The following is a 13,701-nucleotide window of genomic DNA, read 5'->3' on the forward strand; positions in this document are numbered from 1 at the left end:
ACTCAATGAGTCCATGTCTATCCTATGCAGTCCGCAACCTAAAACTCTTAGGCTCTCTTGGAAAGACCGAAGTTTCTTTGAGAAGCTTCAATATTTCTCTCTTTTATCATTAGTTTCTTTCTTTTCCCCAAATTTTCACAAAGAATTGATTAGCTCTCTCTCTCTTGTGAGGCCAAGTAAATTCCACCAAATCTGCCCTATATCTCTTTGCAACAAATGAACAAGTCCTAGATTTGGAAGAGTTAGATGCTAGCAAAGAGGATTTAGAGTCCGGTGTTTACCGAATCACCATGTAATTTAAGGGTTCTAGTGGGTGTGCAAAGAGCTCTGACAACAGCTCTAAATCTGGTGTAGTATTTGGCATCACTACCATCTTCACTCTCTACCTCATTCCTCCAAGACGTTCATGGCGTTCTTTCACCATAGGTAAATTTTCATGTTTAAAAATTTTCTATATATTTTTATAGTTGTTTGCACTGTAGTTTGTTTGATATTGCAAAATCGTTTTGATTTCCAAGTTATAGTTGTTTATGCAATTTCTATATAACTTAGAAAAATCTTGTTGGTTGAATTCGTTTGATAATAACTTAACTTTGTAATTAGTGGATTGTGGTTGTGGAGTCTGGTATGTTTTGGAATGGGTTTGTGCTTTTCTTTTCCTAAGGTGCAGAGTCCTCTGTGGTTAGCTACTAAAAATGTTATAGTTTCTTTGTACGTAGATTTGTTTTGTGCTATGTGCTATGTGTTTTTGGATATCAAATTTGATTTCTTGTTTATTCATATATTTTTTGGAATGTTAATTTATTTAGATTTATGAAGTGAAGAGTCAACAAATGGATGCTCCTGCTATTGAAAATCTAGATGCAGTAATTAATATTGATGAGAATGAAGAATCTATAAAAAATAATGATGTTAAACTTGAAGAAAATCCATTTATACAAAAGAAAAGGAAAAGGACTTCTATGATTTGGAATGACTTTAATGAAATTATTCTTCCTAATGGAACAAAAAAGGTTCAATGTATTCATTGCCTTAAAAGACTTGCCTATAGTAATAATGGTGCAACAACACAATACCATAGGCACTTGAAATGTTGTCTAAGTCGTAAACTAGCTGATAAGAAGCAAAAACAGTTAGCTATAAATGAAGGTGGGGTGGAAAGTGAGGTGGCAATAGCAAACTTTAAGTATGACCATGCCAAGGTTAGGGAAAAGGCTTCACATATGATCCTTGTGCATGAATACTCTTTTAATATGATGGAGCATGAGGTTTTTAATGTTTTTATGAAAACCACTACTCCATATTACTAGAAAATTTCACGCAATACTACAAGGAATGATTGCATTTCTACTTTTGAGTTGGAGAAGAAAAAATTGAAGACTATGCTTGGCAATGTCAATAGAGTTAGCCTTACTACAGATTTTTGGAAATCTAGACAAAAAATTGGGTATATGTGTCTCCCCTATCATTTTGTTGACTCTAGTTGGAAATTACAAAAGCTAATTATAAATTTTTGTTATGTACCACCTCCATATTCCAGAATTGTAATTTCTGATGCTATCTTTAAGTCTTTGCTTGATTGGGGGCTTGAAAACAAGGTGTGTACAATAACCTTGGACAATGCTAACAACAATGATGCAACTGTAAGAATTTTGAAAGATGTCCTCAAGGTAAACTCGAATCCACTATATGAAAGAATCGAAGTTCATACAAAAGGACTTACAAGCCCCCCGCTTGACTTCCTAATGCTACCCACTAGTAGAACTTACTGACACGACCACGTGCTAGCTCCGAATCCACGGACTCCTTCTTTCTTGGATTCTCCATAAGATACAAGCACCCACGCTTGTTTTTCTTTAAGCTACAATGGTAGCAACTGAGTTGATCATCAAGGTGTTGATAATATCTCTACCTTGAAAACCCTAAGTTTATGTGAAGGAAAGCTCCTCAAGGATCTCACAGGAGATTCACACAAACCGCAATTTTGGGCAACAAAAGCATCAAGAGCTACTCTAAAAACGTGGCTAGGGTTTCCTTTATATAGTGGGAGAAGTAGATCTGAAACCCTAATCCTTAATGGGCTTGGGCTGAGTGGGAAAATTCTGCAGAAAAACGTTCTGCCCGAGATTTGATCGATCGAGTCTAATTTTCAATCAATCGAGCCAGGCCGAAAGTCACTAATACTTCAGCAGCCACTCGATTCCAACTTTACATAAAACGCCCACACTTTGAGCAAGTCTAAATAAGACTAACAACCTGTTTTGATCATGGTTTGCCAACAATACACATTAGAGTTCTAAATACATAAAATCCTAAGTCTTTAGAACCTAGCTGGGTCATCATATCATTGTGTCATTTATTTTTCCGCTGCTTTATATTCTTGATATTATTGTTTGATTGTGATAACCTAGATTTGCATAATTTGACTAAGTTAATCACTTGGGTAATTAACTAGGCTAATCTGGTTGGGTTAAGGGGTCTAAAAACCGTTCAAAAAGGAAGCTCATGTTGGGTGGCAAGATCTTTCATGTACGTTGATGTGCACATATCATTGATTTGTTGGTACAAGATGGGTTGAGTGAGATTGAAACAGTGATTGAAAATGTCCGTGAAAGTGTGAAGTATCTATTTGCATAAGAAGCTCCTCTTATAAAGTTTGGTGAGATTGCAAAGCAATTGCAATTATTGTCCAAGAAGTTGATCTTAGATTGTCGCACACGTTGGAATGCAACATATGCACTATTGGCTATTGCCTTGGAGTTTAGAGAGGTGTTCCCTAGGTACAAAGATAGAGATGCAGGGTATAATTGGCTGCCTAGTTATGAAGATTGGGATAGGATAGAACACGTGTGTAATTTTTTATCAGTTTTTGAAGAAGTCACAAATGTCATATCAAGAAGTGAATATCCAACTACAAATATATTCCTTCCTGAGGTTTGGAAGATAAAAGAAGTTTTAAATGAGAAGTCACTTGATGAAAATGATTACATTAGTGCTATGGCATGTAAGATGAAGTAAAAGTTCATCAAATATTGGGGTGAATGCAACTTTGTAATGGCCATAGTTGTTGTGTTAGATCCTCGGTTCAAAATGACTTTGATAAACTTTTCATTTCCAAAGATCTATCAAGGGTTTGAAGTAGCTAGAAACATTGTTCGTGTTCATGATTCCTTATATGAACTTTATAATGAATATGTTGTGGATTATAATTCAAGCAATGCTGGACAAAGTGCATCTAAATCCACTGAAGGTAGAAGTAGTGTTGGTGGCAATAATTTAAAGTTTAAAACTAGAGGTAGAATGGAGTTTGATCAGTTTATTAGAAATGTTGATAACATACAACCAGCAAAATTAGATTTGGATGTGTACTTGGAAGAAGGTGTCTTTTTATGCTCGGATGATTCAGACTTAGACTTTGATGCTTTGGAATGGTGGAAGGCTAACAACCTAAAATTTCGTATTCTCTCAAAAATGGCATCTGACATACTTTCCATCCCCATAACCACAGTAGCTTCAGAATCTGCATTCTCTATAGGAGGTAGAGTAATTGATGTGTATCGAGCTTCTTTATCAACAAAAACTGTACAAGCTTTACTTTATGGCGGTGATTGGGTGCGACCTCTTTACAAAACTAAGAAACAATCAAAAGTAAGTGTTCATCACATTTATTAATTCTTTTCCAAAAAACAACTTAAATTTATTTTTATTTTTTTCTATTGTAACAAAGACTTGGAATCTAAAGCTTCTAAATTTTGTTTTGTAGGTTGAACCGGGGTCTACTAGCATCACGGAGATAGCCATACCTTTTCCAAAATGATGCTATCTTAAGTGTATTGTTTAGTATGTGTGCGTGTGTCTTTTTTTTTTTTTTTCATTAAATGTTTTTTTATAGTTCTTTTTTTTATTTTAATAATGTTTTTGAAAGCTTATATTTGCTTTTGCATACAGTTGGAAGGATAATGAGTTGAAGGATTTTTTGTTATGGATGTTAGATTTTTGTGTTTGCAAGAGGGTGTAATTGGTATGTGCTTTGTTATTTGATAATGGTCTTTTATATCTATGATTTTCTTATACTTGCAAAGGGCATGTTATGTTTTTTTTTTTTTTGAGAGGGGAGGGAATGTTATGTTGATATGGTGCATATTGATAATATAACTATAATAATGTAAAATTGATTTTCTCTTAATTTACTGAATATTGACTATAATTATCATCTTCCCCTATAATTTATAATGTCTTTTTATTATTTTTGGTTGTTTTGTATGCAGGTTGTTGGTTTTCTGATCTGGTGCATATTAAAGACTTTCGGTAGAATATATTCTGATCTAGTTTTTTGATCTGGTGCATAAAGACCTAGATTTGTGAATGATAGATGGTCTTTTGTTTTAAAAAAAACTAAATATTCTTTTTGTTAATGGCATGGTGCTTAGCATATGATAACTTAGCATATGGTGATATGGATACTTTTGAAATGTCATGTCAAGAGGGTTTTTTTTTTTTTTTTTTTTTTTGAAGATTAGAGCTGCACAGATGAGAAATGTGGATTTAAGAATTGTATTTTGAACAAATATTAAAGCTAGAGACAAGGAAGTATGAACGGATAGATTTAATTATGTAAAGCTTTTAATTTGAGCAATTGCTAATCACAGGTGGAATTAGAAGCATGAACAAATGAGTATATTATTTTCTTATTTTTGTTTACTTGATTGTTGGAGATTTGAGCAGATTTGAGCACTTGATAATTCAATTTTGTTAGATCCCAAGCAAAAAAGCTTGACTTGGGCTTGAGTTTTAGCTTGATGTTAAGCTCAAGCTTGGCTTGATTAATTTATCAAGCCAAGCCAAGTTGAGCTCAAGCTTTTGGGTTTTCCATTTAGGCTTGTCTCAAGCTCGAGCCAAGCTCAAACAGGCACTACTCACTTGAGCTTGGCTTGTTTACAGCCCTAGTCGCTACCACCATCACACACCATACTTGTGACACTCTCATTCAAGTTATGCATCTTTGTTTCATCTTCATTTATTAGCTTCTTAAGGGTACTTAGATTTTATAAATTTTGAATCTCTTGACATCTTGAAAAACAATTTTTTTTTTTTGATATGATAAACACATTTAATTGTTAATAGTGAGTTCCAGTTAGCTCAACTGGTAAAGTCTTTTGTAGTTGAATAAAAAATATGAGGTTGGATCCTTAATTACACCAAAAAACCAATTTGTGTTTTGATCCGATGATAAAAAAATAATAGGGTAACTGATTACACATCACTCCCTTGAGGTTTGGGGTTGAGGTTTAATTTGGGGAATAAGTAATGACACTCCACTCCAAATTTGAAGGGAAAAAACATTTAACTCCTTTGAGGTTTGAAAAGATTAACACTCTTCCCCTTTTGTTTATATTAGTAATTAAATATTCTAAATTTTTATAATAGTAATTAAATATTCTAAATTTTTATAAGAATTTCTTTTCAAAAGTTTAACCATTATTAGTAAAAAAAAAAAAAAAAAGCTAATGAATTTAGGATAAAAATGCAAAAATTTATCAATTATCAAAACACTTGCAATGACAAATCTTTCCATAACCTGTTGAAAAAAGAAAAAAAAATTAAAATTCACACTTAATATTTTAAAATACACTTTATTTAAAAATTTAAAACAATGAATTTTAATTATGAAATAAAATAATTTTAGAAACTTGCGCTTAAGCAAAGGGTTGGTTAGTACGCAACATTTTCAATATTAATTTAATAAAGTTTTGCCAATTGAATGTTTAGGGGAAACTGTTTTTTCCTTTCAAGTTTGAGGTGAAGTGTTATTTTCCCCAAATCTTAAGGGAGGAGAATATAATTACCCAAAATATAATTATCAAGAGCGGACGCCACAGATTAAAACCAGGACTATCCCTATGTCATGGCAAAAGGTCTCCTAATATAGAAAGGCCCAAAATATGGGGGCAATAACCGTTTTTTTTTTTTTAATTAAAAAAAATGTGAGTAAGTATACATTTTTCCCCCATTCTAAATTTTTTTTAAAATATTAGAGTTATGCTAGTATATTAAAAGTTTTATTTAAAACTTTATTTGATTTTGTTTTCTTGTTATTTAAAAATGGTATTAGAATTGCGTTTCTGTTGCTTTTAGAAGTCCTCTTCGGTCATTGTGCCAAATTCCTACACTTGAGCATGCTTTGGTTGCTCTGCTCCAACAACACTCGAAACCTACTCTGGAGTCAGGACCATTCCTGTACATTTTTCAATGAGATCGACCATTTGCAACCATAAATGATCAACTTTTGTCCAAATTGATCCCAAAATCAATTCCAAATGGTAGATTGATCATTCAGCTCAAACCAGAGTTAGTTTTGAGGATTTACCATTCTCAAAACCCTCTAGAAGATTCTGCTTGTCTTCCCACCCATTCGCCAACTTTAGTCACACACCCACCCATGCTGGTGATTCAAATAATAATTCATATAGACAACACTCGTTAAGACACAACATTGCTCACTTGTTATCACTTGCTCAGCCACGTCAGCCATAATTGACACAAAAGTATCTAGGTCAACATTCTTGCCGCATTAGTAGTATAATGTTAGCATTTTTGTCACTTTTATATCTACCAAATCCACTGCTAATCATTGCTGATGAGTAGTGTAAAATGGTCATCCATAAAGTGACCATCATTACTAAGGACGATTGTCATTATTAAGAACGATCGTAAGCACATATTAATACACAGATATAAATTCCTCACTTAAATGGCACAAGTGTAACGGATGTACAGCCTTTCCAGCCACCTACTCACAACTGTTACAGCCACCTCAAGCTGACCAAAAGATGGAAGAAATCGACGAGCTCCAACACAAAAAGAAGGAGAAGAAGGATTGTTCCCCTAGTCAAAAGAATGACAACAAAAATACATAGGCTCATACAAGATCGTCAAATATTCCAGAAGAGGAACTCGTTACCTCGAATCACTCAACGGCAAATAGTTACCTCGTCCATGGAATGTAGAGCACTTCAAGAGATATTATCGCTAGTTAGATGACGTTTTCAATTTTCTTTCATCAAACTGTTTTCTAAGCAGGAATGAATAAGGGGGCATTTTTCCCCACATGAATAAATGTCGTTCTCTTGAAATATCTGAAAGTATTATTTACCATACAAGAGAAAAAAAAATTCTAGAAGAAAGCCTATCATTGAAGTCCAACATGTAAAACCAAGTTGACGATAAAAATCTCGATAAGAGTAAAATTGTCACATAAGGTTCAATTCGGACGAGTACGATCATAATGACGATCAAATTCTCAAAGTAAGAGTAAGTCATATGATTAAATTTGCATGGTCAAAGTGAGAGTAAGTCATATGATTAAATTTGCATGGTTAAAAACCAACGAGTTCAATCATATGACGATCAAATTCTCAAAGCGATAAAAAGTTGTATGATTAAAGTCATAACTATAAAAACTGAAGGGCATAACTGCTTCGGCGAAATTTTCAAAGAAGCAAGCAAGATCGAAAAAAACAAAAGCTCTACCTAATTATCAAGATTAGCAAGAAGCATGTGCTATAAATGGCATCCAAAGATAGGAGTCTTCATCAAAACAGGTGTAAACTGTCAATATTCCTACAACCGTCCAAAAGGTCAACGTAGGAATAAGGGGACAACTGATGAGTAGTGTAAAATGGTCATCTATAAAGTGACCGTTATTTCTAAGGACGATTGTCATTAGTAAGGATGATCGTAAGCACACATTCATACCCATATATAAATTTCTCACTTAAATGGCACAAGTGTAATGGACGTATAGCCTTTCCAGCCACCAACTCACAGCTGTTACAACCACCTCAAGCTGACCATTACGCAGCCGTTACAAGACATTGAATGGGGAGGTTAAATGGCTATTAAATGAGCCATTTAACCCTCCAGCTCAACCATAACGCCTGAGAAGATAAATGCACAAAGCATTTGATGGATAGTGATAAAATGCTCGTCCATATTGCAAACCGTCCAAATTAATGACAAGTAAAAGTACGGACAAGCGTAAGCGCATTTATTCTAGACAGCATTTAATGACCAAGTGATGAATGAGCGCGGAGTTGTTACTGTTGTCCAATGATGTGTATTTAATGGCCATTACAAAGTTAAAGGGCTGTGATTAAGTGGTCATTATTGAGCCATAAATCCTCCAGCTCAAGTACAACATAAGAGAGGCTGATAGATTGGACATTTACTCACACAAAGGCTATATAAAGTCAGGAGAGACAAGTAAGTGATTGATGCTGAACACACACAAATTGCTCTACAGATTATAGATTTCTAAAGAGTTTAAGCTAATTTAAGTATCAGAGGGTCTTTGGCAAGCCCCAAACCAGTGTCATTATCTACTTAGTGTTTTCTCTCATACAGGATATAAAGGTCATCCATCACACTAACGAGGAACATATTGACAAGGCGAAATCACGTTTTATCATTTGCCATGCCAGCATCTGCACCTTCAATACTATCAAATCAACACAAGCACGTTGTTGACATATAATTGCCATGCGCATGATCGGACTCCTCTGATTTTGAGCTTATATATGATCTGCGTTTCTTTCCTCACACCATGCGTTAACTTTTTTCAAGTAAAGATGGTTAATAACAAAGAAAAAAAAAATTAAAAGATGCAGAAAAGAATTTTACCTATAAGATTAATAAAATTCAATGTAAATCATTTGTTTGTTGTAAACAATTTTTGCTATGAGCAATATGCAATAAAAGAAAAAAAAGGGGGTGGGGGGTGGGGGGGAAGAAGCACCATAAGATACAAAATTTATTATGGTATGATAAATTTTATGACTATACATTCTTTTTGAAAATTTGATAATTGAGAGTGGCAAATTTGAACCTAGGAAATCTCTATTGAAAACACCAAGAGGTGTCAATTGAGCTACAAAACTATTGGTTTCTATGACTATATTAACTAGCAACACAAATCAAAAGTGCTCCACACTAACACATTAGACAAAGTCTTGTCTTCTAATACTTTCACATGAATATATTTAGCCTTAAAAGAACTAGCAAACTACTATATATTCAAAAAAAAAAAATTCATTTTGTTTTTTTCTAAAATTTTTCTTCTCTTTAAAATCAAGAATACCTCGTGGGTCAAAAAAATCAAATCATTCATAGGACATTCCAACTCCTACTTCTTAATGGACAATGAACACTATATTACCTCCTTGATAAGAGATAGACTTTCTTTCCACATTAGAAATACTTAAATTGCTAACTATGCCCAATTATGAATATGAGTTGATTACCAACAAATCTCCACAATGAATCAACTAAACAAAACTTCGTATTCTACCTCTCACACACAAATATATTTCAACCCAAAGCAAACTACGAAACTCTTATAAGAGTCTTCTCGTCACCCCATGTAGGTCACAACCTATATATTTAATTTCAAACTCTATTTAACTTATACTTCAATTCCTCTTAGACAAGGAATATTAAAATATCTATTTGATAAGCAACAATTTTTCTTTCTACACAAAATTTGAATCAACTTCAAAAATATTTATTATTGATATATGGTCAAGGTTCTTATTATAAATTGATCAACCATGTTATTATTTATTTATTTTAGTTGGCATGTTTAAAAAACAATTTTGAAAGCAAGACTTAGTGAGCGTTTAGATTCAAATTATTCTCTTGCGTTTGCCTCTTTTTCTTTCTTTTTTTTGAACCAGCGCCTCTTGCACTATTCATGGGATATGAACAATGCATTTAGGCCAATGAACAGTAACACACGCCTCTACAGTAACTTTTTTATTTTATTTTTTATTGTTTTCAGTTTTTAATTTTCAGCAAAATAAGCGATATCCAACACTCAACTCATCAATTCAATAAAAATAATGAATTGAGATTTTTTTTTTTTTGAGAAATAAACACACATACAAGAGAGAAGGAAAGGAGTTCTAACACAAAGGCACACCACAACGCCACTTAAAAATTATGGTAACTTTTAAGGGAGGGTGAGGCAAGTTATACTACACAAAACATACTCTCTTAAACAATGTGGGGCAATTACCCATTCTTTTCTCTTTTAGAAACAAACACACACACAAGGGAGAGGAAAATGGATTTTAACACAAATGCACACTACAATTCTACTCAAAAGCCATGATAACTTTTAAGGGATGGTGGGTAAGTTATACTACATACAACACACTCTTTTAAGCAAATGTGAGACAATTACCAATTCTTTTTTTCTTTTTCTTTTTCTTTTTTTGAGAAACAAACACACACACACACACACACACACACAGGAGAGAGGGAAAGTGATTTTAACACAAAGGCATACCACGACTCCACTCAAAAGCCATGGTAACTAACTCAAGCAACTTGATTTGTTTATAGCTAAATAATATGAAGAAAAGGCATCTATGAGTTAAGAGTCTTAAAATTTCAATAGCATTTTGAGCATCTCCCCATGAATGAGTCATGCCCAAGGAAGTCGATTTCGTACCATACCGACTGGAATGGCCGGTATTTATTGTTCCGGCATGTACACTGGTACAAGAACACTGGTGTTTTGCGCTGGTTCAAATATCGGTCATATCGAACTCGTTTCGGCCGTACCAGGTTGTATACTAGATTTTGGCTGAAAAATGAAAGTCAGCCAGTAACTAAAATTCAAACAAATAAAAAAATATATAAACGGAAAAGAAAATAAAAATAACCCACATATTGTCGACGCCACTAATTTTCTAGCACTGGTCCCATCTTGCCGTCGTCCTTGTCTACTCATCTTCTTCTTGCACTTCTCTCCGACTCTTGCGCTTCTTTTAAATGCATTCTGAGACTTTCATTTGTTTTTATAAAAAGCAAAGTATCTTTATTTCGTGTGGTGGTGTGGCAAGTGTGCATTAACACTTACCCATGTGAACAAAGTGCTAACATTTCAAAGTTACAACTTCCAAAGAGCTATCTTTTTTTTCTTTTTTAGAACTCAAGTTTCAAAAAAATATAGTGCGAAACTAATTAATTTTTTTATATACATGTGATCTACCAGTGACTAGGGCAGTCCACACAGCCCGCCAACCTGCTCAACTTGGTCAACTCGCCCGTGTTTGACCCGCCGTCACCCAATCCAATGACTTTGACGGTCAGACGTAGGTTCCGAACTCTCTAACCCGACCCCACGTGGGTTGGTTGTCGGTTTTTGGTTTCAAAATCTCTGACACCCGACCTGAACCGAAACCTTTATCCTTTCCAACGAATTATTACAAATTTCAGACCAAATCCGGTGAGATCTCATCGAGATCTAGTCCAGATCCGGCGAGATCTCGCCATTATCCGATGAAATCTAGGATAAATCTGTTATTTCTATCCGATCTTGATGGAGCTGGCCAGATTTTAACCTCGGTGATAAAACTCGAGGCCAACTTGAATCAACCCGAAACCGACAAGACTCGAACCAAAAAATTCGACCAAATAAGCCGGGTCGATTTCGGGTCAAATTTCCATCCACCCGAATCATTTGTGTCAAGTCTGGGTTGGGCATAAACCCGACCCGGCCTGACCCGTGGATAACCCTACTGGTGACTATCAAATCTTCATCATCATCACCTTTTCTTTCTTTCTTTCTTTTTTGCTGAATTACATCATCATCATCTAAGTAGATTGCATATTATTTTAATTAACTAGCATTTCAATCAGGAGTTTACATATTAAATGAGACAGATTTATAATTTTAAATATTTTTAAGGAAATATATATTTTTTTACTATTGAACATATATGTAAAGTTGTGATTTACAACTATATGTTTTGTTGGCTATTAAGCCAAATTTGATTGTGATTTCATTCAATCTTTTGTACCCCGTATTTATTGTGGGATTTAATTGTAAGAGTTGTGTGATAGAAAGAGAGAGTGTGAAGATTCAAGCAATTGAAGAATGAGGAGTTCGCACGGGTAGATCGCGACTAAGCATCCTGTGAAGTGAGCCATGTGCCCTGCACATTACTGGAATGCGAAGAGTCAGGATAGATGGTGACATCTGTGTTTTGCGAGCAGCTCGTGGGGTAAGGCCTTCCCGCGAGACACTCGCGAGACATTTTGTTTTGCCAGAATGTTAATTCTAATACACACTTTCTATGCCTACACTATTTATACCCACATTACCCACAAATGTTGAGGAGTGCTTCTGAGAGAAAACCCTAGCCAAACACCTTGAAAGTTAGAGATTGTTATACCCACAATCCTTTACACATTTGCTTATGGAATTTCCTCAACTCCGACCTCTCCATTTCCATACCATTGAGAGGTTGATAGCCCAAACACTTACCACACCCTTTCAGAGTGTCAAGTGAGGTTTTGGTGCTGCTGGGAAGCATTGGAAGAAGTCAAGGATGGCAGATGCAAGATGGAGCTTGTTGCGGGATCCGGAGAGCTAGGCAAGACACGATTCCGAGAAGCCTTGTTGGAGTAGGAGCTTGGAAGGCTTAAGTACATCAGGTAGATTAGGCTTGAAGGGTCTCTTGCAAACCCATGTATCCCAACTAATTGTCTAGTGGATCGATTACCACTTGGAGGGCGGCGGAGAGGTTTTTCGCCGAGTTCTTCGATTTTCTCTTTGATAACACATCAGCATATTATCTTGTGATTACATCTTTCTTCTCTACTCTTTTATATTCCATTTTACTGTTGTGTTGCTATGATTATGGATTAGAGTAGCTTGTTTGTTTATCCACTTGCATTTACACTATTCCGCACTTAATATTAAGTTAGTGTAAAATCTATCAAGTCGTAACTTTAATTTGGGGGTCTAAACAGCTCTTGTGTTTTCAACACATTTTTCAAGCTTTCAACTGGTATCAGAGCGGGTATACTAGCTGTGGTTTAATTATCTTAGTGTGATCCTTGACCTTGTCTGAGATGGACCGGTCTCAATCTTTAAATGTTGTACCATATTTTGATAGTAGTAACTATGCCTTTTGGAAAGTCTGAATGAGGGGATTCTTGTGTTCAATTGATGATACTGTTTGGGATGCAGTAGAAGTAGGATGGACTAGGCCGGAGGCTGCTAAATCCATTTGGGATAAAGCAGCACTTGCGGCAGCTAACGCTAATAGTAAAACTTTGAATGCAATTTTTTGTGGTGTTTCTCCAGATGAGTTTCACAGGATTTCTCACATAACAGTTGCCAAGGAAGCTTGGGAGATATTGGATACCACCTATGAAGGAACAAAGAAAGTGAAGGATACAAAGTTGCAGATGCTAACCACCAAATTTGAGGAGCTGAAAATGAGCGAGGACAAGTCATTTGACTCTTTCTATAGTAAGATGAATGAAGTGGTTATTGGCAAGTTCAACTTGGATGAGAAAACGAAGGACTCAAAGATAGTGAGGAAAATCTTTCAATCATTGCCGAAGAGTTTCAGAGCAAAAGTCACAGCTATAGAGGAAAATAAAGATTTGGATGAGATCAAAATCCAAGAGCTCATTGGATCTCTATAAACGTATGAGCTGAGTCTGCCTTCTCATAAATCGAGCAAATCTCTTGCTCTTAAAACCATCACCGAGAGAATGGATGATTCCTCTGAAGGAGATGATGTGGAGAAGGAGGTAGTATTCCTTGCAAAGAACTTTCGAAAATTTCTGAAGATGAAGAACAGTGGGAAACCGTTTAGCAGAAGGAAGTTTTCATCCTCCAAA

The 13,701-nt window shown here is 35.1% G+C and overlaps 1 protein-coding gene across 1 annotated transcript; it reads left to right on the top strand.

The window, feature by feature from the left end:
- The first annotated feature begins 833 nt into the window (after positions 1-833).
- On the top strand, positions 834-3,018 carry LOC136067909 (zinc finger BED domain-containing protein RICESLEEPER 1-like). Its single transcript, XM_065774350.1, has 4 exons — positions 834-1,202; positions 1,311-1,447; positions 1,541-1,670; positions 2,656-3,018. The coding sequence occupies exons 1-4, from the start codon at positions 834-836 to the stop codon at positions 3,016-3,018; spliced, it is 999 nt and encodes a 332-aa protein (XP_065630422.1).
- The last annotated feature ends 10,683 nt before the right edge of the window (positions 3,019-13,701 follow it).

This window comes from Quercus suber, unplaced genomic scaffold (assembly GCF_002906115.3).
Source record: "Quercus suber isolate HL8 unplaced genomic scaffold, Cork oak 2.0 scaffold_91, whole genome shotgun sequence".
Lineage (NCBI taxonomy): Eukaryota > Viridiplantae > Streptophyta > Magnoliopsida > Fagales > Fagaceae > Quercus > Quercus suber.

Bases quoted from the DNA above. Each gene is read 5' to 3' on its own strand.
- LOC136067909 (XM_065774350.1), top strand. From the start codon at position 834: ATGGATGCTCCTGCTATTGAAAATCTAGATGCAGTAATTAATATTGAT. The intron at 1,203-1,310 runs GTTAGGGAAAAG...CCATATTACTAG, and splicing joins TTAAGTATGACCATGCCAAG to AAAATTTCACGCAATACTAC. The intron at 1,671-2,655 runs GTAAACTCGAAT...CCTCTTATAAAG, and splicing joins TTTTGAAAGATGTCCTCAAG to TTTGGTGAGATTGCAAAGCA.